The sequence below is a fragment of the Leptonotus elevatus genome, chromosome 2, assembly GCF_054856555.1.
Source record: "Leptonotus elevatus isolate MCC_2025b chromosome 2, RoL_Lele_1.0, whole genome shotgun sequence".
Lineage (NCBI taxonomy): Eukaryota > Metazoa > Chordata > Actinopteri > Syngnathiformes > Syngnathidae > Leptonotus > Leptonotus elevatus.
In genome coordinates, this window is record NC_141240.1 from 18,376,208 (window position 1) to 18,401,911 (window position 25,704).

Here is a 25,704-nt window from a genome sequence, read left to right on the forward strand (position 1 = left end):
GCTTGTTCATAGCACCCACAATGAGAAAGGTCAAGTCACAAACTTTTTGTTTGGTGCGGTTTGTGAGGGTTTTTGCACCATCTTCCGCTGCAGCTCTTGCTAAACATCGAATTGCATCTGCCCGGTCATTCATCACACATAGTACAATGAGGGCAAGGAACGTACGTTGCGAAAGCTGTCAAGCCGAAGACCGATTGAAAATTAAGTTGAGATTCATTTTGGAGCTGCAGCATCGTGGCCTAGTGGTTAGCATGTCTGCCTCACAGTTCGGACCGTAGGGATACGAATATCGTTTTTTGTTGTGTTTTTTGTAGGGTTTGCATGTTTTCACTGTGCTTGTGTGTTTTTTCTCTAAAGAATTTGCAGACCAATTCATTAATTAATTAGTTAATTTTGACCACAACCAAATACACGATTGAAAAGGGTTTGCACACGACTGCAATCACATTATTATGACAGTTGTTCTATTTTCACTTCCTTACAATAAAAGATTTCAGGGTTCTTTTTTTTCACATGAAGGGTGGCGAAATAAAATGGTTTCATTATTTCGCTTACTCTTAATTTGATGCCATTTGAACAAGGTAGTGTTAATTTCATCAACAAAAACGAAACAAAAATAATTTCGTCAGCACACAATTTTCACCGGACTTAAACGAGACTAGACTAAAACTCTCATTAATAAACAATTACTGACTAAATCAGTGTGCATTTTCGTCGACTAAGATGAGACGAAACTTAATAAAAACTGGACTAAAATCCTACGGCCCCTCCAACCACTACCGAACAGCCAACCTTCTGGTTACTGGACGACCGTCTTTACACCCTGAGCCAGAGCCGCCACACAGTGACCCCCCCCCCCCCCCCCGTTTTAAATCTGCAGCTAGCGAGTGCAACCTGAACTAATACATGGGACAGGCAGGAGGTGGATTCATGGTGAAAGGTAACAAAAATAAAAAATAAATCAATTATAGTTATAATGTAACATTACTCAAACGGCTATAACGTTGTTGTTAATCCGATCGCTAACTAATGCGGGCTAACTTACTAGCTTGTAGCATAGAGCCATAGTAACCACTTGTTGATATACTGTAGTGTGTGTTGTTTTCCATTAAAAAAATGAGAGAACATTTTTATGTGAAATAGTTTTAGATGCGAAATGTTCAACATAATCTGCTGACAAATCAAATATACGGGGGTAAAACTAGACTAAAACGTTGACAGTTTTTGTTGACTAAAACTAGATGAGTAAAATTATGTTTTCTTGGACTAAAGTGTAGACTAAAATGCTACATTTCTAGTAGATAAAATTGGACTAAATAAAAACGGGATGAGGTTGACTAACTGATAAAAACTAACAAGTGTGATTGAAACTGGACTAAAACTGACTAAATTAAAAAATTATCACTAGAACGGGGTTGGGGGGTGTAGACTTTTTAAAAGTCAAATATTTAAATATACATACATCCATTTTCTATAGAAAGCTCTGGAGCCTGCTCCAGCATATGGTGAGAGGCGGGTTACACGCTGGACTGGTTCCCAGTCAATCACAAATATTTCAATACAATATTTAGCAGCAAAGTCAACCCAGAAATGTTCATGACAATAATATGTCTTTTGCAGCCCACTCGCCTAAACAAGGCATTCTGATTAATATTGCATTTGTGGGATATGAGTTATAGAAAATCCACTCTTTATCCATCTCAGGGGGCGGCCATTTTGCCAGTTGTAATCACAGTTGCTGTGATGTCATTTTCAGTCGACAGCAAATGGCAAAATGGCCGCTTCCTTAGATGGATAAAAATGGTTGGATTTTGCTGCTTAACTCATATTGCACAAATGTAATATTAATCAGAATGCCGTTGCAAATAAAGCATATTATTGTAAAGAAATGTTTGGGGTTGCCTTGCCCTTACTTGTGAGTGACGATATGATACAAATGTTGTTGTCTTATCTCCAGACATATAATGATCCAGAGCCAAAAAGTGCCCAGCAGACAAGCCAGCCCTCCCACCTGCTGCCCCCAAAGCAGCCCCTGTACAGTCCTCAGCCCTCGTCACCCTACCTGGGCCCATCGGGCTCCTTCCCCCTGTCGGACCTCCAGAGCTACGCGGGGCCGCCGCGCCACAGCCTGGCCTCCACTCTCAGCCAATCGCAGATGCTGCCACCCAGCATGAGTGCCTCGCCCCCTTCTCCCTTCCAGATCAGCCCACCCTTGCACCCCCATGCCCAGCTCTCCCTGCACCAGAGCTCCCTGCTCAATCAGCCAATCCGCATGCAGCAGTCGCAGCCAATCATCTCACACCAAATGGGGCTCCAGGCACCTTTGCATTCCCCACCTCTCAGCCAACAGGTGGGTATGGAATTTCATCCCAAGATTCATTTGCTGCCTGATCCCGTTTACTGTACTTCTGTACCAAATCAGTGAGAAGCAGTCGCCCCAAAAGTTCAACAATTCGGAGCAGAAAGCACTGGCGGTGTCCAAGTACTTTTGTCCTAGGTGTTTTCGGGTCGTGTTTTCGGATGTTTCTACTTTATGGTTTTGTTCTGTTGCTGTGAGCTAATTGGCCTGATACCATTATGTCACCCATAAGCAAAACATTTAATTGTGACTATTTATATCATTTCAGGACTATAAGCCGCTACTTTTTTTCATTTGCAGTCGACCCTGCGGCTAATACAAAGGTGCGGCTTATCTATCAGATCACAAGGGGGCGCACTAGAAAGGAAGCACAAGAGCATCAGGCAGGGCAAAACAAACCAAGTGAGCCCAAATACAGTAGGAGACAGAATGAGAGCGAGACCATTTGCGCCCTCATTATGGAAAAAAAAAGTAGCGCGAACCCGGTGCTGTAACAAGAAAACACCTGCGGCTTATAGTCGGGTGCGACTTATAGTCCAGAAATGACTGTGTATATAATAATAATCAATTAGAGTTATTATATGAGTGTGATGTTTTAACATGTTGTCTTTTATTAGCAGTTGATTTTATGTTTATGACACTTAAAATTAAAAATGAGATGTGTGACATCTCTTTAGGAACGTCTCATAAAATTTGAATATTGCTAAAAATGTCATTTATTTCCATATTTTAATTCAAAAAGTGTATATCGATTCACTACTATTGATTCACACTGAGTGAGATATTACAAGATTTTGTTTCCTATCATTTTGGTTTTTACAACTAACAAAAAAGACAACCATTGGCACTCACATTCACAATTAGACAATTTAGAAACTTAATATCAGAAATATTTTGTAGAAGTACCACTGTATGGTTTTTACCCCCCGAAATCTCTTTTTGCTTTTCTTACACATTTAATAACTTAACATTTCCTGTCCATCTAGTGTCAGTGCGAAATTTTCAAATTCATTTTTACTAATACACATTTTTGACCCTCAGGGATTCTCCCATATTCAGGCTGAGTACCAGAACAGTGTGGGGGGCTCACAGTCTCCAGGGGCCCCGAACCAAGTGCATGGCCAGAACCCAGACTGGGATAGCGAATACTGCAACAGGGATTGTGGACCCAACCCCTGTAGGTAAGATCAGCATTGTCAGCCATTTGATGAATTTTCCAAATGAGTTGCTGTAGACCTCTTCACTGTCACACGGCCCGACTTAAAACTCGATTAATAACACACTCCTGAGTTTCCTGTTAAAAGACACGCGCCTCCTCAAAAGTGTCACGTAGCAGCAGTATAACGCCATTAGCAGCCCTGACATCCAATTAACGCTGTGTTTCGTTTCGCACGTCGTCTTATCGGATCGCGCCATTCAAGCGGCTGCAAAGAGGGCTGTGGTTTTGTCTCACACCTGAAACTCGACTTCGCTATGCCGAGATGTGGAGGAGCGGGAAGTCGGCGGCTCCTCCACTTGGAGCCCGTTCTGTAGCTTTATGTCAAATGGGATCACGTTCGCTGCTCTTTGAGGCACATTGAGTATTTGCTTGAATGTTCTCCTGCTCTGAATAGCTTGTTGACACTTTGAAGGGTCCTCGGTCGCGAGGAACATAAATCGAAGGAAGATTTTTGCATTTGGCTCTTCATGTTAGAAGTCTCCTAAGATCATCAGAATGATCAAGCTGCTGATTATTTTGGCTATTGAATGATAATCGGAACTATAATGTCACTGTCTGATGTCAACTATTCCACTTAACTCGTTCACTCCCAGCCATTTTCACTGAAGCAATCCCCTTCGCTCCCGGCTGTTTTACTGGATTTTGACAAATTTTGCAAGGTCCACAGAATATTGTGTTCTATTGCTATAAAAACATGGAACTTAGCAAAAGAAAGATTAGAATCTCTTCTTTCATCAGGAATTTTTTTTTATATTTATATCTGTTTTGCAGCAATTAGCATTAGAAAATAGCTAAGTTTCATCATTATTCAGAAACCTGTTAAAAACACTGGCAAAAAGAACTTATTGCAACATGGCCCTGGCTGATCTCTTATACTCTGATGAAGTTTTTTGCAATAACTACCATTACTTTAAGCGACCTTTTTCATGTCAGAAGCTGTAATAAAGCCTTCTGTATGCTCTAAAAAACTTCTTCTTCTTTTTTAACGTATAAATTCATTTTGGGGAGTGAAGGACAAGGTATTAAAAAAGTATTCATACATTTTTGGGTTTGAATGATGACTAACCCAACCCCATTCAGTGGCACCAAAAAAAATAGCCAATTGCCAGCATATTGTTTTTATAAAGAAAACATCAACAACCTAAAATATTGAACATATATTTTTTAGTTGATAGTTCACAATCAAGATATAATTTTACTCTCTCCAAGAAAAGAAAAAAAAAGATATAATTTTACTAAACTGAGTCGGATTAAGAAACAGGTAAGAAGTGAATGGCAGAATTTGCCATTTAAATTTAAATCATGCTTATTTGAACATAAAATATCACAAAAACAATCTGATCTGATCTGATGGCGATGCTGTACTTCCCTCGTTGCCATTCAGTGACAATGAATGTGTGAGTGGGACCGTTGCTACATGTCGGGGAGGTGGGAACGAACGAACGAACTGACCAGTCGTGTCCTCCACATGTGGGCAGTTTGAAAAAGCTTCACGGAGGAGGAAATGGCGACCGGTATTCACTGGAACTTACTCGGAGCGAAAGTTTGAACTAAGAGTCCAGCGGCATGCTACGCACTGTAACTTCTTGCTAGCTAGCCCGCTAGCCTACAACCATAATGTGATCAATCAATCAATCAATAAGCCTACATGCTTTTTAATTACACAATAATTTTTGCTATTTGTAGGCTGCCCGGGTCCCTGTTACCCGCAAATACCAGGGGCACATTGTATAGAATATATATTGTCTTATTGTGTCTTCATGAGCATACTCAATATTGGAGTAATCCAAAAGTAATCCAGTTACATTACTTTAAAATGATGGTACTTGGATCACGTTACGAACTCCATTTTTTTAGCAGGTAACTTGTAACTGTAATGGATTACATTTTAAAAGTAACCCTCCCAACCCTGTTCATAATGTACGCTTGCGATCCAGTGACGTTGCCATGTATGCATTTCTTAGTATGAAGTGAATGTGACGTTTGCTGTTCCTCAGCAGTGGCATGGGAGCTCGGGACAAGCCTCTCTACCTCACTTGAAGTTGAAAGACCTCCACGCGTGTGACTCCAGGGAGATTTCCACCGGAACATCATCAATATATCTGCTTCGACACCGTTTTGCTTTCTTCTTCTTCTTCTTCTTCTTCTTCTTCTTCTTCTTCTTCTTCTTCTTCTTCTTCTTCTTCGTCTTGTGCCGGATTTGAAAAATCCCAAAGACTGCTCCAGCATCTTCACCTATTCGCCAAGCACTTAGATCAGCCACATGCCTGAGGCACTTTTCTCTTCTCTTCTCTTCTGTCTCTCTCTCTCTCTCTCTGTCTCTCACTTTTCCTTTCTTTCATCAGCAAACTTTTCATTTTCTTGCGGGGGCAGTGAGCTATGAGCTTCTGCCAGCATACTGGAGAGAAAGACAAAAAATATATATTATTCTTTTGTTTTGAATTTCCTCGAGATGCTTTCCCTTTGCCTCCTCATCGGTGGAGTTAACGTGCTCTAAGCATCCTCAAAGAGTAAGGCTCTCCAAATTAGTCACCTCAGCAGGGGTGGATGTACTTCAGGACATTTTCAAGATCGTCGCAAACACATGAGATGTTTGCAAAACCCATCTTTGCCCCTAATGAAGGACTTTCTAATTTCCTTAATTTCTCACAGAGATTGTAAATACCACCAAAAAAAAAACCCTGATCCTTCTTATGTGTGTATTTAGCAGCAGCCCCTTGCTGTATTGAGTTTATTTTCATTGGATTAAGTGGTGAGGGAATACACACACGAAAAAATGTGTTACAAGCAAGAGGAGGTGGAGGTGGAGACCCCCCCCCCCCCAAAAAAAAAATTTTGCCATCTCCCTGCCGATCGTAGGGAGCGTCGACTCTCGTCACGTGACCTCAGGACGTTGCCGGAGTGCAGAGGTGGAAGATTTCAAACCCTTTTCATCCTCCCTCACCTTCCTTTTGTCCCAGCACCACTTGTACAGGTGAATTAAACAAACAAAAAAAGAAGCTAAATGTGAAATGTTAACTAAAGAAAAAAAAACAGTGGGGTTTTGAAGTTTTGACTAGTTTTATTAGGTGTTTTAGAATTGTGTTGAACTCATCTTTATCATCTTTTGTGAAGAATTTAAAAAAAGATCCTTTGGTTTTCACTGTAGCAGGATTTAAGAGGAACGGACATCGGGGTATATAATTCAGTTTTGTGTATAAAGCCTGCCAAATGTACTTCTTTACCTTGTCACGCCAGAGACCCGTTTTGTTTCGATGAATATTGGTTTTACAAAAAGCTTGGTTTCTTTCATTTGGTTGGGAGGTTTCACGTTGGTTTATAAATAATAAAGAAGTAACATGCTGGCTTTTTTCATCAGGGTGCATTATTATTATTATTATTATTATTATTAGCATCATCATTATACTATAACATGAGTTCTTAAAATATTTTTCTGAAATTGTTGGTACAATACCACTGGACCAGCATTGGATTCATTTTGTGTTACAAAAATATTCCTTTGTTTTCTTTTTTTGTCAGTAATAAAATGTCTAAAGTATTTGGGACAATTTGGTTTGTGTCTCTGCATCCCAACACACACATTTAAAACATTGGTGTACAAACCTAATATCGTCTTACGTTTGAGCTATTATTTTTCCTCAGTTGCATTGGTACATTTCTTGAATCATTCTCCAAATTTGCAAAACTGTCCTTTTTCAAAGACATGACTTACAACTCGCAAAACATCCTGGATCCCCTGCAAAAGCCATTTTCTTTCTCAAAATTCTTAATACATCTCTCAAAAGTCATTGAACATGTCAGTGCCATCAGAATGACAAGTCTTTGTGTTATTGTGTATGGATAAAGCAGTCAAATTGCTCAGTCATGTTGTCAATAACAACGTACTCTGGAGGCATGTTTTGATGTCAACTGCGGCTTATGTTTTGATGACCATTTATCTCAATTGTAACTTACACCTTAGTGTATATGGAAGATTGATTGCACGAGTCTGGACAAGATTGACATTGTTTTTACTGTTTGACCTGCAATTTGTTGACTCATTGCGATACAGAAACGACTGCACTGCATAGCCAAACAAAAATAAAAAATACAAATGTGAACATAGTAGAAGTCTGTTTAGGAAAAAAAAATGCACATGAAATGACGGAGGAATGAATTTCCTGGCTTTTGGGTCACATGACAACGTTTATCTTCCCTTGCAAATGAGCTATTTCAGAAAACTGGCTGATCATTGACTGATTTAATGCATCACCCATCCTTTAAGGTTCATGTAATAGTCTAATGGAAATGTATCAAATCATGCTTGGCATATTATTTACGACAACTTGTCCAACCAATTTGCATGTATAGTTTCCGATGAACTAATGCCAGAATGTTATGGCGTGTGATACAATTCAACAGAGACATATTTTAACAGAATATAATTAACATGACATAAGCCATTGATAATGTCGGAAACACCAGATAATTGTACGCAATCATTTGCATGGATGTAAAAAAAAAAAAAAAAAAAGTATTTGCAACTTGTTCAAATAAATGAGAAAGTCCTTTTTTGAAGTGTATAAATGAAACTATGACGTGAAGACTGACAGTTTTGACAGTTTCAATTGTCATCTGAGAAATGTACCAAAGCGACTGAGGAAAGCTATGTAGATTCCCCCAGGCGCTGGATGCACGAGAGATTTAACCCATGGATTGTTAGGTACTGTATTGTAAGATGCTGCCCAATGTATCTTTTTTTTTCCCCTTGCAATTTTCTTTCCCTCCCTTCAGACATAATCAATATCATACATCAAGCAACATTTCTCTGCCCACTGGTCATTTTTGTTTTTGATTAAAGTGCGGTGATGAAACTCAGAGTTAATGCAGCAGTGCACAGCCTTTCACAGAGCCACCTGAGGAGAAAAACATAAAACGCGCGCGCGCACACACGCGCACGCACACACACTGCCTTTTACTTTTGAATTTCACAGTTGGATTAAAAATCGAATGGAAATGGAATCTCTGCCTCGCTCGCTCTCCCTCTCTGATGGTGATGATGAACAGGCAGTGCCCCCTACAGTTGATCTGCGTAAAAATAAAGTATTTTGCAGGCTGGTTTTCACGAAAAAGAAAACAAAAAGCTCAAATATACTGAAAATAACTGCAAATAGTGTTTGCATTCATTTACGGATGAAGTCTAATGTGCTTTAATGATTAAATAAATGAAATGAGGTGAGTAGAAGGCTTATGGCGCACATTGTGAAACGATGACGACTGCACAAGAGCATCACAAAAGTCATGTACTTCTATCGCCATCTACTGGTCAAGCAGTGCACAACATGAAAAGAAAAAAATGTATTGGCCTGATTGTCCTTGTGCTATTTAAAATAACCGAGTTTCCTTAAAAACATATATCGCCATCTGCCGGTGAAATGGTACATGACTACATTGGCTTTTAAAAGTTTAGAATTTTTGGGCACCACCTGCTGGTGAAATGGGGACAAAAAAAGACTTAATTAGCATGTGTCAATCGCAGGACATATTATACTAGACAAATATGTAAATAAATAATAATCATTCACACGCCGTATGTAGAGAGCGTTTGTCCAACTTGCTTTTAGCAGGGTAACAAGACTGTCCATATGTCATGTGACCAGCAGTTGACCAATCACGCTGTGATTCGGGGGGTTGCCGCCATCTTGTGGCGTCTGTAGCCAATTACAGTAAAAACGTTTATCGGCTTATGGAAGGGCGTCGAATACTCGCGCTCTGAGCTATTTATTCATTGTAACAAGGAACTGAGCCACCTGCTGAATAGCACAAATGTGGGGCATCAATATATGCTGAACTAATAATGATGATCCTCTCTCAGTTTACTCACAAATATACTGTAAGTGTAAAATATTTCTTCAACTGTACATTCGTCATCTACCATTTGTGCTTCCTCATTACTGGACCACTTAAGTAGCATTGGATATAAGAGTGGATGTGTGAATAGTGGTCTTTATGGATTGTCTTTATTATTGTACTTTAAAAAAACAAAAATAAAAAAACGGTGTATTAACATGCAGTGTGATGTCAACTGGAAGAATTCCAGTTTATTTTCCATGCTGCATTTTCCTTCTGGTAACATAAAGCTAGCAAACCTCCAGTATCCCTGTACTTGAAATAGAAAGTCACAAATAAATACAAGTCCTATGCCCTATTTCTAATATTGTTTCAACCCACAGTGGTACTGCTTCTATCAGCCACCATCAGATCTTTCATTTCCCCCTCAGGCGGATATGAGTTTTCTTGACAGCTGCGGACACGCACGTAATAAGACGAGACAAGAAAGACGCAAGCATTTTACACCAGTTGTTGTCTAACATGTGCAATGACAATGGCTCATCGGTCTCTTTTGAATTTAGATATACAGTAAATCATTGGGAGGGCATTGTAAGCAATCAGATATTATAGCCTTCATGTGATTTCCTCTTTTGTGTATGCTTGATAAAACACAAATGTTGCACAAAAATAGCTTTATTGTCACATGTACCTGCCATGGTTACTGCCACACAATCCTTGGACAGAAATTGACTGGAGGCATTTTTAATTCATTCACTGCCATTGACGGTTATAGACGTCCTAAATTAATTTGAACTATTTCTATTAGTTTCGCATTTTTTCCCACTTTTGTTAACAAGAGTATGAAAACCTAGGGGGGGGGGGGATTTATTGTACATATAGAACAGATTAATCTTGAATTTAAATAATTAAGTAATTAAACAAAAAATAAAATATTTAAATATTAGGGGCGTCGGACGATTTTTTTTTTTATTGTAATTAATCACATGACTTCAATAGTTAATTCACGATTAATCACAAATTTTATATCTGTTCTAAATGTACAATAAAAAAAAATCTAGGTTTTCATACTCTTGTTAACAAAAGTGGAAAAAAAATGTGAAACTAATAGAAATAGTTCAAATTAATTTTTTGACGTTTATAACGTCAATGGCAGTGAATGAGTTAATTACGTCTGATTGAGAAATAGTCATAATACAATTACCACCAAAGGCAGTATCGATGGGGGTTGCTATAGAGGACAGTCAATAATTTACTTCTTTTTTTTTTTTATGTATATTCTCATCCAATTTGTTCACTGAAGACATTCATCATTCCTATTTATTATCCAGTTAAAAACGAAAGCTGGCAGTGTTTTTCTGCTCACATTAATGTTGCACTTTCATTGAACATTTGACAATGAACCCATGATGACCAGTACAGGAATTCCGAGTAAGCATGTTCAACGCTCATAAGCAGGCCTACAGTGGAATAGCGTAGACAATTTGTTTCAGTAGTTCAATTCAAAAAGTGAAAAAAAAAAGTTTTATAATTATCCATCATATGAGAATATGAGCAGGATGTTGTTTTCAAGCCAAGAACACTTCCTGAGATGCAATGAAAATGTTGCATCTTTTCCAGGCGCTTCATCTGCTTATTTATTTTTTATAAAAAGAGAGCTAAACAATATGGTAGAATTATACTCGTTGCAAGCGTTTAACTTGTCAAACAAAATCCCACTAGATTCCCGTGTGATATCGCTCAGTTGGGACATTCTGTCAAGTCGGGAACATTTCAGCACACATAATAGGTACATGCGATCCAAAATACAAATACGACAGTCGCAACAGACTGACATTGATGCAAGTCTTTGTAAAGCCTTCTACACAGAAGCTCGTCCAGCGTCGTCACTCGGGATGGGCATAATAATCCATTAGTTGAATATTGATTGGCTGGCGAATTCTTTTTGTATTCATCTTGAAGCACTTGAGGCAAAATGGCAGCCGGTGCTTGGCATTACATAGAGACAGACAAGCATTCACACGCACATTCATATTCGCACCTATGAACATTTATGAGTCTTCACTGAAGCTAACTTGTGTGTTTTTGGAATGCGGGAGGAAGATGAAGAACTCAACTCCCCCGAAAGAAGTCCAGAGCCCAGATTCAAACCCAGAATCCCTCGGCTGAGCCTGAGGGACATATGTGCTAAGCCGCTAGGGCCATCGTGCACATTCCAAAAAATTCAACTATTTGTTGCTCGTTTCATTCAAATGCCCATCCCAAGTGCTCGCGCAGAAAAGCTGTGCCTTTTTCACGCAAAACTTACAGTGAACAAACACAGCACGCGCGCACATTTCATTTCACCAAAGAAGGTTTGTGCTTCATGTACAAATGGATACAAAACAAAAATACGGAAAAGTAACACGTACATCAAATTAGTGGCGTGTAAGTACCAGCTAACCACTTTCTTTCCAATTCTTACTACTTGTATTATTCTAGTCACACTAATATTACTGTACAATGTGTGTTTTTGTGGTTTTTATCTAAAGAAAACATTGTGAATATGCTCTCACAAAAATGTAGTCGGAGTTTAAGCATTTTATCGCCACAAACATGGCTGACGGTTTGATTTAAAGGAGAAGAGGGACAAAAAATTAATTCACCTTCATTGTGTGGCAAATACTAAATTTGTGTGAGAGCAGCAATACTGAACCGTAACCGGGTACGTTTGAGGCCACTATAGTGTGTGTTGTATGCAGCTTCTCGCAGTCCACAATGATCACAATTAGTAACGCACATTTGAAGCATGTGTTTTAGCCTATTCACACGTTGAACTCAAGTGCATACATTCGTGTAAACCCTCCTTGACTAAGATTGCAAAGCTCCACCGCAAAAATAAAAATCAACAAAACGCCACATACCACCAAAAATGCAAACGTTCCAGTAAACAAAATACTGAGTTGATCATCATCCGGCGTTATTCCGATTCCTCGGATCCCCCCTTCCTCTCCTCGGGGACGGCCAGGAATATCTTCTGGCAGAACATGGTGAAGATTTCTGAGGACAGCGCATCATCATCATCATCATCATCATCATCTTTAGTAAATGAGCGACTGCAATATTTTGGGGAGAGTGTAAATCAAATGACAGCTTTTAAAAAGTGTATAATTTTTCAAAGTGCTGTCACATGGAATCAGGCTGTGGTAGTAGGAGTAACTAGTTGTCTTAACTCATTAACTGCCATTGACGGTTATAGACGTCAAATATTCATTTTAACTAGTTCTATTAGTTTAAAAAAAATCACTTTTGTTAACAAGAGTATGAAAACCTATAATTTTTTTATTGTACATTTAGAACAGATATAAAATTTGTGATTAATTGTGAGTTAACTTGTGAAGTCATGTAATTAATTACGATTAAAAATTTTGAACCCGGCGCTCCTAATTTTTAAAAATATTTTCTTTTTTTTTTAAATCGCGTCAGGCGATTACATTTTTTAATTAATCGCATGACTGCAATTGTTAACTCACAATTATTCATAATTTTTGTATCCATTTCTAAACGTACAATTTCCCCCCCTATGTTTTCATACTCTTGTTAACAAAAGGGGAAAAAATGTTAAATAGAAATAGTTCAAATTAATTTTTGACGTCAATAGCCGTCAATGGCAGTGAATGAGTTAATTGTTATTAATCGCATTACTTCAATAGTCAATTTTCTATTTTCTATTTATATTTGTTCTAAATGTATAATACTATTGTTAACAAAAGTGGAAACAATTTAAAATAGAAAATAGAAATAGTTCAAATGAATTTTTGACGACTATAGTCGTCAATGGCAGCGGATGAGTTAAAAGTAGTGATATACAAATGAAGCTTCGAGAAGCACATTTTTTACTCTAGATGGCACTCTTGGTTTAGGAATACAGTGTACATTTAATCTTCCATTGCAACTAGCCTTGATCTTTAAACCAAGAGCACCATCTAGAGGAGTCGGAAATATCACAAGTGCTTCCTAACACTTCATGAAGCTTCATTTGTCATCACTAAAATGAAAACAATATCAGTTCCATGATCAGAACAAAATGCAATGAAGCATTCTGCTTGCTTTTCAAGATTCAAGATTTTGATCATTAAAAAAATCTATGATAAAAATCTATGATAAAAATCTATGATAAAAATCTATGATAAAAATCTATGATAAAAATCTATGATAAAAATCTTGAACAAGATTCAAGGTTTTGATCATTAAAAAACATGATAAAAATCTTGAATCTTGAATAGCAAGCGTAATGCTTCATTGCATTTTGTTCTGATCTTGGAAGTGATATTGTTTTCAAATGAAGCTTCGTGAAGCACTTGTGATATTTTTTGACTCGTCTAGATGGTGCTCTTGGTTTAAAGATCAAGGCTAGTTCAATTTAATCAATGTTCACTGCATCTTTAAACCAAGAGTGCCCATAGAGGCGCCAAAAAATATCACAAGTGTTTCATGAAGCTTCATTTGTCCATCACTAATTCATTTGTCTGCAAATAAAGTGAAGCGCGTGTCTAAAAACTTCTCGTCCGTTCAGTGAGCTGAGGGACGGCTACGCGCCTCGTTGTTGACTTTTGTCCCTTCAGAACCGATGGCGTTGCGAGGTGAAAGCCAACACCAGACTTTGGACTCTACACAAACCCACTAATGGCAACAGAGCCCAGCTGATCTTCCTCGCACAATCTCATAACAAAGTGTCACTGATGCCTCCCGGCTTACGCCTGGACAAATCCCCTTGTTGTCATTAGATTTCAAAATAAAACCAACTCACCGAGCATCTTCTTGACCACACGTGGCTTCTTCCACTTGTAGCCCAGCAGGTAGGCCGGGATGCCCGTGAGAATGATGCTGCAGCCTATCAAGCACTCGATGGGAGCCGCCCAGAAAGACACGATGATCATGAAGACGCAACCCAGGACAAAAACCACGGGGATACACAACCAGATCTGCGGCAAAAGAACACGCTTATTTGAACATGACCAAAAATTGACATATACAGTAAGAAGTATTATTTAATGACTAACTATTTATCAATTTTCTTTAGTGCTTGTCCTTATTTACAGTCAAGGGCATAAGTGTAACTCTGTGGGAGACTCCTTAGTTCAAAAAAATATTTTTTTTATTTGACCGGTACAATATCTCTCACTACATTCAATCTTGATGAGCGATGTGCCTAAGCAGCATGGTTGAATAGTAGTTAGCATGTCTAACTAAATGTTATTGAGATGTATAATGGGTCACGTAGGCCCCGTCTCAATTCTATCAAGATTTACACAATGCTTTAAATTCAAATACAAGAAAGTGATTTATTCATGAGCAATTCCCTCACAGAGAGAGAGGACAAACAAACAACTGGAGAATCATTTCATGAATAAATAGCTTGAGGGGCAATTTGTCTCAAAGCAAAGATGAAAGACGGCACACAAAGAGACAATACAAGCCATGTCCAACCAGAAGCATAAAATATATAGTAGCCTACATATACTGAATAAATATGAAATTAAAGCTGCTTCGTGAAGGGACTTTTTGAAGTGTAGATGTGTCAAGTCTAGACCTGCCACATGGTTTCAGCATTCTCACATGCTCTCACGTAGGAGTGGTTCCCAGAAAACATACTCCGTCCATTTCACAAAGCAGGTTTAGTGACAAACCCGAGTCTGTTAACCCTGAAATGTGGGAAACTCTGCGTTTAAGAAAGGGGAGGGAACTGAAACCAGAGAAAGGGAGGTAACTCTAGCCTGTTTCATAAAAAGAGGTAACTTAAGCTCTTGGTCAGTTACCGTAGTAACAGACTCTATGAATTTAACCAGGTTTATCATAATGAACCTCGAGTTTCTCTCTGTCTCCTTCTCCTTTCAGCTACACATGACATTTTATTTCCTCTTTCATTCAGTCAGCTGGCTAGTTTGGGCGTAACATAGTTCTGCCGTCAGTTATTTAAAAGGAAACTTTGCTTCCTCGTTGCCACGATGACTCGTCAAATCGGGGCTAACCAATTAAACTGGACACCAAGCTCATTGCATAAACTACTCAGTCATCGCTGAATAAGTAGGAGTTTTTTTTTTAATACATAATAACATTGTATTTTAGAGTGAAACCATTGAATATCCGGGTTCCAAAGTGGTTCTTGCAGAAGCATAAGTTTAAGTACAGTTTTAAAATCCTCTGAGGCACCTGGTGGTTCAAAATGTAACGACCGCAGTAGAACTTTTGCTGAGCGTGAAACGGCATTGTGTTGTATTCTGTCAGTTATTGGCAGCAAATGCTTTTGAAACGTATACATTTTAATTGTATAACGGGCTCTCATTTACATGGGAGTGCAGGCATGCCACGAACAGGAAGTAGTCGTGACGGCTGTTTTTCACTGCTCAAAATACATTCACGTACAAAAAAATAAGCGCAAATCTCAGTTGTCGTTGTACTTTCAGCTTAGTCCCTGTCAGTTAGAGGTTGCCGTGACCGGCTTTTCGAACCCCAACCCCCGTGTCTGAAGTCAGCGCTGCAATACTCACTGATCCATCCAGCCACCATAAACAGCACAAATCTCTGTAAGGTTGTTTGTTTTATCTCTGTATTATATATACAATATTGCAAGCAGCCAAATATGGCGAAGAAAATATTGAATCTCAAACTGGGTCATCATCCGCAGCCCCGTCGGACCATGTTTTCTGAGAGCCACCCGTAGACCAACTGTACCTTTATGGGCCTTCTGAGGTTGGGCTTTCTAAATCGGAGCCAGACCATCCCAGCGATGGCCATGCCAACGCAGAGCCAAGTGAAGAAGCTGAACAGGTTGATGACAGAGAAGATGTCGGTGGAAATGGCGTAAAGCATGGACAGCAAACACTGCGAGGGAAGACGAAAGATAGATCAGATCAGATTCGTCGTGTAAAAGTAGACAAAAGCCGCTGCATTTTGTTTCTGATTTTCTTTCTTTGTTTTGCTTTTAGCCTCTGCCTACAATTCAACATACATTTAACCGTAACGCCAAATGAGAGCTAGCCTTGCTGGTTTAGCAGTAAAGTAGCTGACTGTCGGTCGCCACGGCAACGATCGGGTTCACTGTTATTTTACGTCTGTTGTTGTTTTGACCTTTTTATGATTATGTGCTGCTACAATTAATTTAGTCATAGTTATTACCACTATAATTGCTCATCATCGTAGCATTATTCTTATTGCGAAGACAAGAGCAATGATGATGACATGTCAAATCGGTAAAATTACTGAATGAACTGAGCTCTCCAGAAAAAAATTAAAATAAAAAATATTATTGCGAAGACATCCTTCTTAGATGGCAGCCCCATACCGAGAACCAGTTCTGTTGAAGGTTTTTATAGGGAGTTTTTCCTTGTTCATGCAGGGTTCACTTGGTCTCTTACTGTGTTGGGAGCATAGTTCTTGATCCGTTCCAGATGTAAACTAAGTGCCTTAAGATTGCCACTATAGGGATTTGTGCTCTCGAAATAAAATTGAGTTCAATGAGTCGATATAATAATTAAACTTTTCATTTGAGAGTTGAAATGAAACGGATTTTAGCTTTAATATAGTATGCAGTCACGGTCTTTACATCTATCACATGGTACCACTCAAATTGGGCAATATATTTATATTTACTGTATGAACACTTTTAGGAGATTTAATTACATTTTCTACCAAAGCAAATGCATAAAATAGGACTAAGGCCAACAGGTTTGTACTAAATGTTTGATGTGGGTAAATAAGTACATTTTATTTATTGTGTATTGCTGTTTGTAGTTTTGAATAGTTACCATATAGAAACAATTGACATTTCACAGTTAATTATGAGAATACGTTAAAAAAAAATCTATCAAAACAAACTGGTTTTACTTGAATGCTTGCCAAAACAGTTGTGTTTTGAAAAGTTTTTTTTTTTTTTTAAAGGGACAGCTCAGCTGGGATAACATGGCTCGAGCACCTTTGAGTTTTGAATTTTGTGTGAGAGTCAATAAGCAAAAGGCAGTTAGCAGACCACAGTCACCTAACAGGACAATCACATGACATCATCACATCCGCCAATATGTTACAATCTGACCATTGTTGGGTCTGCTTGTTTTTGTTCTGCGCATTTTGTACAAAAATCCAAAAATGAACACAGCCAGTGCAGTGACAACAGAACGTTCTACTGTGGCTCAACCTACAGTATGAGACGTGTATGTTTCCAGTGCAGGTGTTTGGCCTTTACCCTTCAACCTTTCCACGGGTCAAATTCCACATAATTGGGAATGTTATGACTGGAAAAGCACATAAGCAGCGCTGTTATCCTAGCTGCTCTTACTGTGAAGATGAGGGATGGCACCGGTGTGAAAAGGTCTGTGTGGACCAGGCCCAGAGCAGCAGGAAGCTGACCCTCGCGGGCTCCAGCGTAGAACAAACTGGAACAAATAGTACCAGTTACATTTATTTATTTTCTCACATGATCCACTTGGCCTACATCAAGTGCGCTAGCAATAACAGTCAGTCGGTTGATGGAAGCTCTTGACTGCACATCACATTACGGTTTAGACACTTTACAGGCAGATCTCTCAAATAGTAATAATAATAAGAACAATAATAATGATAATAAAAATTTTCGTTTACCGTGCTGAAGTAAAGAGGGATCCATTCACGGCTCCAAAACAAGACAGCCCCACAAACACCGGAATGAGCCAAGACATCACACCGAGATGGTACTCGCCAAAACTCTGCATACGGCCACAGTACACGGGTTACACGATTATAAGAACAAGGCAACAAGCCGATGGCAGTTATGTTCATTAATAGCAACAAGGCTATTGTTGTGCGGGCAATAACTCACCACGGCGACAGCCTCCGACTCGACCATGTCTTGAGGAGAAATGGTTGTGAAGTAGGCCAAGTTGGTCAGGATGTACACGATCGTCACAATGGGCATAGAGATGATGATCGACAGGGGCAAGTTTCTACGGTGAAGAGGAGACAGTGTTCGTTGGAACTTTTCGTATCAGCACACTTCATAGTGGCATAAACAGTCATTATTAAAATATATTATGGTCATTATGAAAAGTGCAATCTTAAATTGAATAAAGTTGTAACATTGTGAGAAAAAGTCAAATTTTTCATTTCAAGTCATAATCTTATGAGAATAAAACTGTAATTTACAACATATCATTCTTTCTTATTTCCTTTGCCAAAAGAAATCCCAATATTGCTAGATAAAACAAATTGTAATGTTACAAGATGACGAACTGATTTTTTTAAAGAAAAAAATCATAAATTTATGTGTAAACAGACTAAATGGTATGAAAAAAGGTCTGTTTTTTAATGAAAATGACACAATCTTCTGAAAATAAAGTCAAAATGTTTTGACAAAAAAATCTGAAGAAACTAATGTGATATTACTAGAAAAGTAATCATATTAAAATGTCAATTTATTTGTGAAAAATTTGCAGTTTATTAAAGTAAAAATCTAATATTTTAATAATATTTTTTTATGGAAGATAAAACAAAAAAGGGCGTCTATCAATATGATTCTGTTTTCTTACATACAAAAAACTAATATCATGAGAATACAATTCTATCAATATGAGCACAATAAGTATTTTGATTTGTAACCTTCTGAGGAGAAAAAGTTGATAGCATGTTTTTTAAAGTCAATTTGTTCTGGAAAGTCAATTTTTTTATGAAAATATGATGAGGAAAAAATGTCTGATTATTTTCATGAAAAAAAGGCATGTGCTTATGCAAATAGCTATTATGCTATTCAAGAGGGAAAACAAGTGTGATTTAATCAAGAAAATATTTTTTCAAGAAAAAAATGATAATAGCGATAACATTATGATAAACATTAAACAGACGAATTTTTCATGTACATTTAACATTATATTCATTGTATAATATTTTGTTGTTTGACAGTCTGCATCACGCAAATGAAGGATGACAAGCATGCTCTTTCAGCTCTAAGTGAAGTCATGCTATTGGCAAATACTAACAGGAGAACCCCCCTCAAAACAACCTCCATCACATTTAAGTCACCTCTCTGGATTGATCATCTCCTCGGTTACGTAATTCAGGTAATTCCTGAGAAGGAAACAAAGAAAAGACATTGCTTTGAATTTTAAGCATACGTTTCTGTACAATGCTCAGATTTAATGGACGCCGTCAGGAAGGTTTACAAAATTCTGGTTATTGTGATGGCATTTTCTGGTGGTGTGGAACTGCATATCACACTGAGAGCAATTTGTAATATTTTGTGATAATATTTGAAACATGATAGAAAAACACATGTGTACACTAAGAGGAACTGATTCTATTTCTGGTCAGTAGTTCCCTCACAAATGACTTACCAGCCTCCAAAAGCAAACAAACCACTGTACAGGGCCAAGACAATATTGTCAACACCCAGCTTGCTGCCTGTAAACGCATTTTCTGGCTTCAGGTAGGGCACATCACCTGCAAACAACACAGAAGACAGAAATGTTTTGACTTGATTCATTGGGTATCTCCATTAGGGGTTGTACAGACTCGTCCACTAGCTAGCTGACTTTACGATCCCATAATAATGTTTTGAGCCAAGTGTCGACTAGATGGACCGATTCTGTCTTCATCCTGTGAGAAATGAGTCTGACTGATGGCTAATCGTGTCGTTTTTGCCTTGAACTCTCACTTTGTGATCATCTGATGTTTGCCTACTCCAGTTGTCATTACCCTAAAGCATACCTGGTTTAAATATAATCAAACGGGCGTGTGCATGTGTGTTATTTGGTTCCAGTTCCCGCCTAAACCCGTCTTCTTCAGATGCTAATGAGGACCACCACAGTGCACGTGCGTGCGTGCGTGCGTGCGTGCGTGCGCGCGCGCGTGACTCACATTCTGTGCTTTCTTTCGGGCTCTCTGAAAGGGCTCAGTGTGCGCGTGCGATAGCAGCCGGCGAGCTTAGCTAAGTCGTCACCATGGCAACACAGTGACGAGCACAATGCTTGCGGGCGTGGCCTTGCATAAATGGCGGCAGTGCTGTTTGCCTGCCTCGTGCTTTATATTAACTGTGCTATGAATGGGCCTTGACTGGATGCCAATCAATAGAGCAATAATAATAATAATAATAATAATAATAATAATAATTTTTAAAAATATTATTATTTATTGTTGTTTTTATTTATTTATTTTATTTATAACTGTAGAGAAATAGGTGTACATAGAGTCTTTTGAAGACAAATTATCCGCAGTGAAGTCAACATTTGTTTTGTCGACATTAGAGACGTCACATGTATTTAACATGATTCTTTTAACATTTAAAACGAGGCATGATCTGACATCAGCAATCAATTGCTGAGGCATTCAGTCGTGAATTGCTGCATTGCTCATCCAAGCAGCGCTTTTGTCGCCGTGTACGCAAACACGCACGTCGCAGCGGTCAAACGAGCTTGGCGTTCACGCTCGGCATCAGCGCAAACAAGCTGAGCTGAGGGTCATCTGCTCGGCTTCACTCGTTAGTGATAGTCAACAGTTTGTGCATCATTCGAGACAAAAGAATGAAGCCTCCCTGATGATGATAAAGTATTAGACCCAGCAGTGGACTTGCATTTGATACCCCCAAATATTTAGAATATTTTAGATGCAGGCATGTGATTTGACCAAAGTGAAATTATCTGAAAATTTAGCCGGGGGTCTGGGGGCCGCGGGCACTCAGCTAGGTCCAGAGCTCATGGGTTTTCCGTGTTTTTAAGTACTTCCAATGCACTCAGATGACAAAGAAATAGACAAAACAACAGCATAAATTTTCAATGTATATTGAACTATCCCATATAAAATTGCAGTTTTAGTCAACTCAAAATCAGTCACATTCAAAAACATTGGACTGCCTTTGCTTTTAAAAACTATCACTGAGAATATCATCATATATATTTACCATGCAATAAATCATTTAATCAATCATTCTTAATTTAATACATAATGCATAACAAAAACATAAAATACCTCATGCAGCAAGCTCTAGTAAAAACACAATCATGCATTCGGATTGACTAAGATCATCTCTGTAACTGCATACATCAAGATAGTCAACATATTGAAACCTGAAAAGTGCTAACATGCAGCATTCATTTGAGTTTGTGTCAATGATTAACCATGTTAAATATTTATGACCATTTTTATTACGTTATAATATTTTCGAAAATTTGATTTCGATTAATTTGAAACGTTTACCACCGACCTCAAAATTCACGACTCTGTCAGCAACTGGCGCAGGTTGTTGGGGTGGATCACGTCTCTCTATTACCGCTTCCGATTGTGATGTCAATAAGGGATGGAGGCCGTAAAGTTTTGGAGTTTTCGTTCGGGCACCGAAACTTCCAGCGATGGAATAATTTGTTGTTCTTGACTGGAGTTCTTTCACGTGTTTTTTGCTCTTTGCGTGACTTTCAAGAGCTTTGAAACCTCTCGCACCATCGTCAACGGTATCATGGCACCAAATGCAAAGCGCTTTCCCGGCACGATCGATCTTCCGAATAAAGTCACTGAACAAATTCGTCACAGTCTTCTTTCCAACATTTGTAGATATATCCTTCTCTAACCAGTCCCATCGAAACTTGTTTTTTACGATCTTGTCAATTTCCTTAACTCGCGGAGCATCTTTGCGTTCGATCACGGACATTTCTTTAAACACCCGGCAAAAACGTCTGAGAAATGAACAATGGCATACTCCTGTGCCTTTATAACAAGCGCGTTTATTGGTCAACAAACAATGGCATACGCCTATGCCTTTATAACAAGCGCTCTTATTGGTCAACACGGAGACTTCCGCCAATCGCAAGATCGGTTTCATTTCAGTTGCGGAAACACTAAAACGGAATGCTGTAGAGAGACGAAATCGGAATTTTTTTTTGGGGGGAGATAAAAAAAGCGGAATTCCGCGAATTAGCGGAAAAATTACATGCCTGTAGATGCAATAAAAAAAGACAGATTTACTGTGCTTCTTAAGTTCTTTGTCTATCGTACTTGCATAACACAATGCTACTTGCGTTATAAAATCCACCTACAATATTGAATATTATTTCAGATCATGAAAAATGTGTTCCGCTAGACATGTCAAGTCAACGAATAGATTGATGTTGTGGGACTCACCTGTGAAGATCTGTATGAAGCCAAAGAGGATGATGATGATGAGCGCGAACAACTTGGAGATGGTGAACAAGTCTTGGACCTTGGTGGCGGCTTTTACGCTGATGCAGTTGACGAAGGTCAGAGCGGCTGTAAAAAGGGAGAAGCAATGAGAGAATAGAGGCTGAGCCAGATGTGCTACAGTTGTCTTCTCCAATGGACAAATACTTTGTCATTTGGAGGTTTTTCAGGTGTCTGTACGAGGAATGGTCGATACCACTTTTACTTGTACTTTTGATGTGTAAAATTTGATGTGTAAAATTTGACCCCATCAAAAAAATGACAAGATAATTTTAAAAACTATAGACACCAACGTAGCATTTTTCCTTTAAAATGCATGAAATCAATGGCAATTTTCTATTATTCTAATTTATGATGTTTATTTCCTGATCATAAAACGACCTTCCATCGCAAGTACCGAAACCTTGAAACAGAACTGGGTATCGGCTCAATACTGGTACCTGGTATTGGTACTTGCCCAAACGCCCATCCCTAATCTGTACTATACTAGAGTATGTATTTTTCTACTAACGTTTTACTCCAATGGTTTTAAACCAGGCTTCGATTGAATCCCAGGGATTTTGTGAGCCAGTCTCAAATCACACAGAGAATTTCATGCGATCAGTAGTCGACTTGTGACTGCTGTGATGGAACGTCGCGTGAAAAGGAACTTGGTCAGACAAATATGTGCAATATGAATTGACATTTATAATGGAACATATGGTGTCCCGCGGGGTTCAATTCTGGGGCCTCTGCAGTTTTTAATGTATCTGCTGCCCCTTAAGAAAACAGCAGTGGTTGTTTTAAAGTGCTCTATAAATATAGTTGAGTTGAGTTTGTAGTCAGCGTACGAACTGCACAAAGAAAGCAAAAATATTTTTATTTTTAATTTTTTAATTTTTTTAAACATATCTGTACTTTTTATTTCTTGATTGTCACTGCTTAAATGTGTGTCTTATAAGGCGGGAAAAATGGGACGAAACTAATTACTGTAATACAGTTGTTTTCAATTTAAAGTAATTACTGGTTTAGTCTTAAACCTACACACTTAATAAAATAAAAATGCTTAATTTATCATAACTGTTTTGATGTGTGGAGCGGAAAAGATGAGGCGAGAAGTTCTTGTAAATAACTGACAGTATATTAAACAATCTGATTATTTTTTTTACTTTTATTTAGAGTTCAATCAGGACTTCTACCTCACCAGAGTCTCTTTTTTTTTTTTACACGCAGACAGATATCAGTACTTCAATGTAAGATACTCACTGAGACACAGGCAGGCGATGAGCTTTGCGGCACTGTCGGGCACACTGCAGCTGGGGTAGATGGGTTTGAGGAGGTACGTGGCAAACACCAGCGACACCACGTACTGCGACGACGGCCGGATGATGAGCATCTCCACCCACAGTTTGAGGAAGGCGGCCAGCTCGCCGTACACCTCCAGTATGTACGTGTAGTCGCCGCCGGACTTGGTGATGGTGGTGCCGAGCTCGGCGTAGCAAAGCGCCCCCATGGTGGAGATCACCCCGCAGACGGACCAGATGACCAAGGAGAGTCCGGCAGAGCCCGTTTCTTTCACGACGCCCGTCGGCGTGACGAAGATGCCCGAGCCGATGATGGTGCCGATGATCATGCCCACGCCGTTGAAGAGGGTGATGCTGCGCTTGAGTTCGATCTTCTCCCCTTTGCCGGGTGGTGGCGCGTCGGACGGGTTTGAGGGGCCAGCGACCATGGGGGAGGACGGAGAAACTGTCTCGATCATCTGGCCATCTTGGTCCGGGTCTGGAAAAGGGTGGTGCCGAAGAGTTTGCAGGTAGCAAAGACATTAGCGGGAATGGCAGGGGACAGAAGATGGTGCTGTTTCCTTTTTTTCTCATTTCTTTTTCATGTAAACAACAGAGCAATAATACATCTAGAAGTACACTATTCTAGTTCTACATACAATTTGTGTTTTTGGGGGGAGAATTTTAATAACCACCTATTATGTGCCTTGGAACAGAAAGACCGACGTCCTGTGTAATGTAAACTATCTCACTGCTCTGTGTCACTAATGTGTGCTCGTTGTAATATGTGAATTGCCCTACATTGTGCCATCATACATGCAATGCACGTCAAACTAGGGAGGACATTTACGCTTTGCAGTCACTTTGTTTTTCTTTCAGAATCATTTTTAAATGTGAGCACGTGAACAAACTGGAGTAGTCGTCACCCGACTAAATGGTCCTCGCAAAATGATTCAAAGCATCAAATGCTAGCTTTTGTGTACATATTTACAGAGGAACGAAATGTATATTCAAACGATCTTCTTGTGTGTGTGTATATTAAAAGGAGCTCAGAGGAGGAACAAAGTAGAGTTCAGTTAAATGCAAACGAAGTACACTTTGAATCCACCTGCACATATCTCCCTGAGGCATCACCTTCGCCTTGAAACATTGCGTCAGCCCACATGGAGTATTCGTGCAGCCCTGTGCCATGTGCAGGAGTATGTTTTGTGTTATGGTGTGTAATGTACCTACCGCCCATCTTCTCTTTGGCAACGCTCTCGCGGCTGCTCCGTAATTTCAGCTCCGGCTCGGCCATTTTTCCCCTTAATCGGGGTTCCCTTGTTTTATAGATTCTTTCCTTCTTGCCTTTGCGTCCTCTTCCTCCTCCTGCCTGTCTTTCTTCTCTGACACACACTCAGACACGCGCACTCTCCTCAGTGCTCTCTCCCTCCCCTGTTTGTTCTTGCTCATTCATGTGCACACACACACACACACACACACATTGCACTTCACTGTAGGCAGGCGACTAGACCATCTGACCCTGATCCTCTCTGCCTCTCTCTCCCTCACCCCCTGCGCTCCACCTTGTGATGCTGCGGTAGCCTACGCCCACTCCTGCTCAATGATGGCCGAGCACCGACGAAGGAGGATGATGGTGGGGGAAGGTGGGGATTTGGCAGTGGGTGCTAGTTTGGGTGGGCGGAGCAGACACGGTTTATAGGGGGCCCCAACGTGTGACACTTTAATCTATTTGTGCGCTGCTAGCTAATCCAGACGCACACAATCTGCTGCTGCTGTGCGCGTGTGTGTGTGTGTGGGGGTGGGGGTGGGGGGGCGCGCGTGTGTGTGCGTGCGTGCGTGCGTGTGTAAAGGAAGGATGC

At 39.5% G+C, this 25,704-nt stretch overlaps 2 protein-coding genes across 4 annotated transcripts in view; one reads left to right on the forward strand and one right to left on the reverse strand.

Moving 5' to 3' along the window:
- The window catches only part of LOC147178662 (TOX high mobility group box family member 2-like), a 91,572-nt gene extending 84,456 nt beyond the window's left edge, over positions 1–7,116 (forward strand). For 2 of the 3 annotated variants that reach the window (XM_086069728.1, XM_086069729.1), the window contains 3 exons: positions 1,958–2,350; positions 3,401–3,540; positions 5,576–7,116. In XM_086069728.1, the coding sequence (XP_085925854.1) occupies positions 1,958–2,350; positions 3,401–3,540; positions 5,576–5,618 (576 nt within the window). In that variant the 3' untranslated portion in view covers positions 5,619–7,116. The remainder of the gene's footprint in view (positions 1–1,957; positions 2,351–3,400; positions 3,541–5,575) is intronic. The other variant, XR_015094176.1, reaches the window with a different exon arrangement.
- Positions 7,117–9,555: 2,439 nt separating this feature from the next.
- LOC147178663 (large neutral amino acids transporter small subunit 1-like) lies at positions 9,556–25,464 on the reverse strand. Its single transcript, XM_086069809.1, has 11 exons — positions 25,076–25,464; positions 23,826–24,341; positions 22,524–22,649; positions 19,748–19,853; positions 19,437–19,481; positions 18,241–18,364; positions 18,024–18,127; positions 17,722–17,818; positions 16,122–16,271; positions 14,197–14,371; positions 9,556–12,446 (listed from the first exon to the last, which is right to left on the reverse strand). The coding sequence occupies exons 1-11, from the start codon at positions 25,137–25,139 to the stop codon at positions 12,367–12,369; spliced, it is 1,587 nt and encodes a 528-aa protein (XP_085925935.1). The 5' UTR covers positions 25,140–25,464; the 3' UTR covers positions 9,556–12,366.
- Positions 25,465–25,704: the final 240 nt, after the last annotated feature.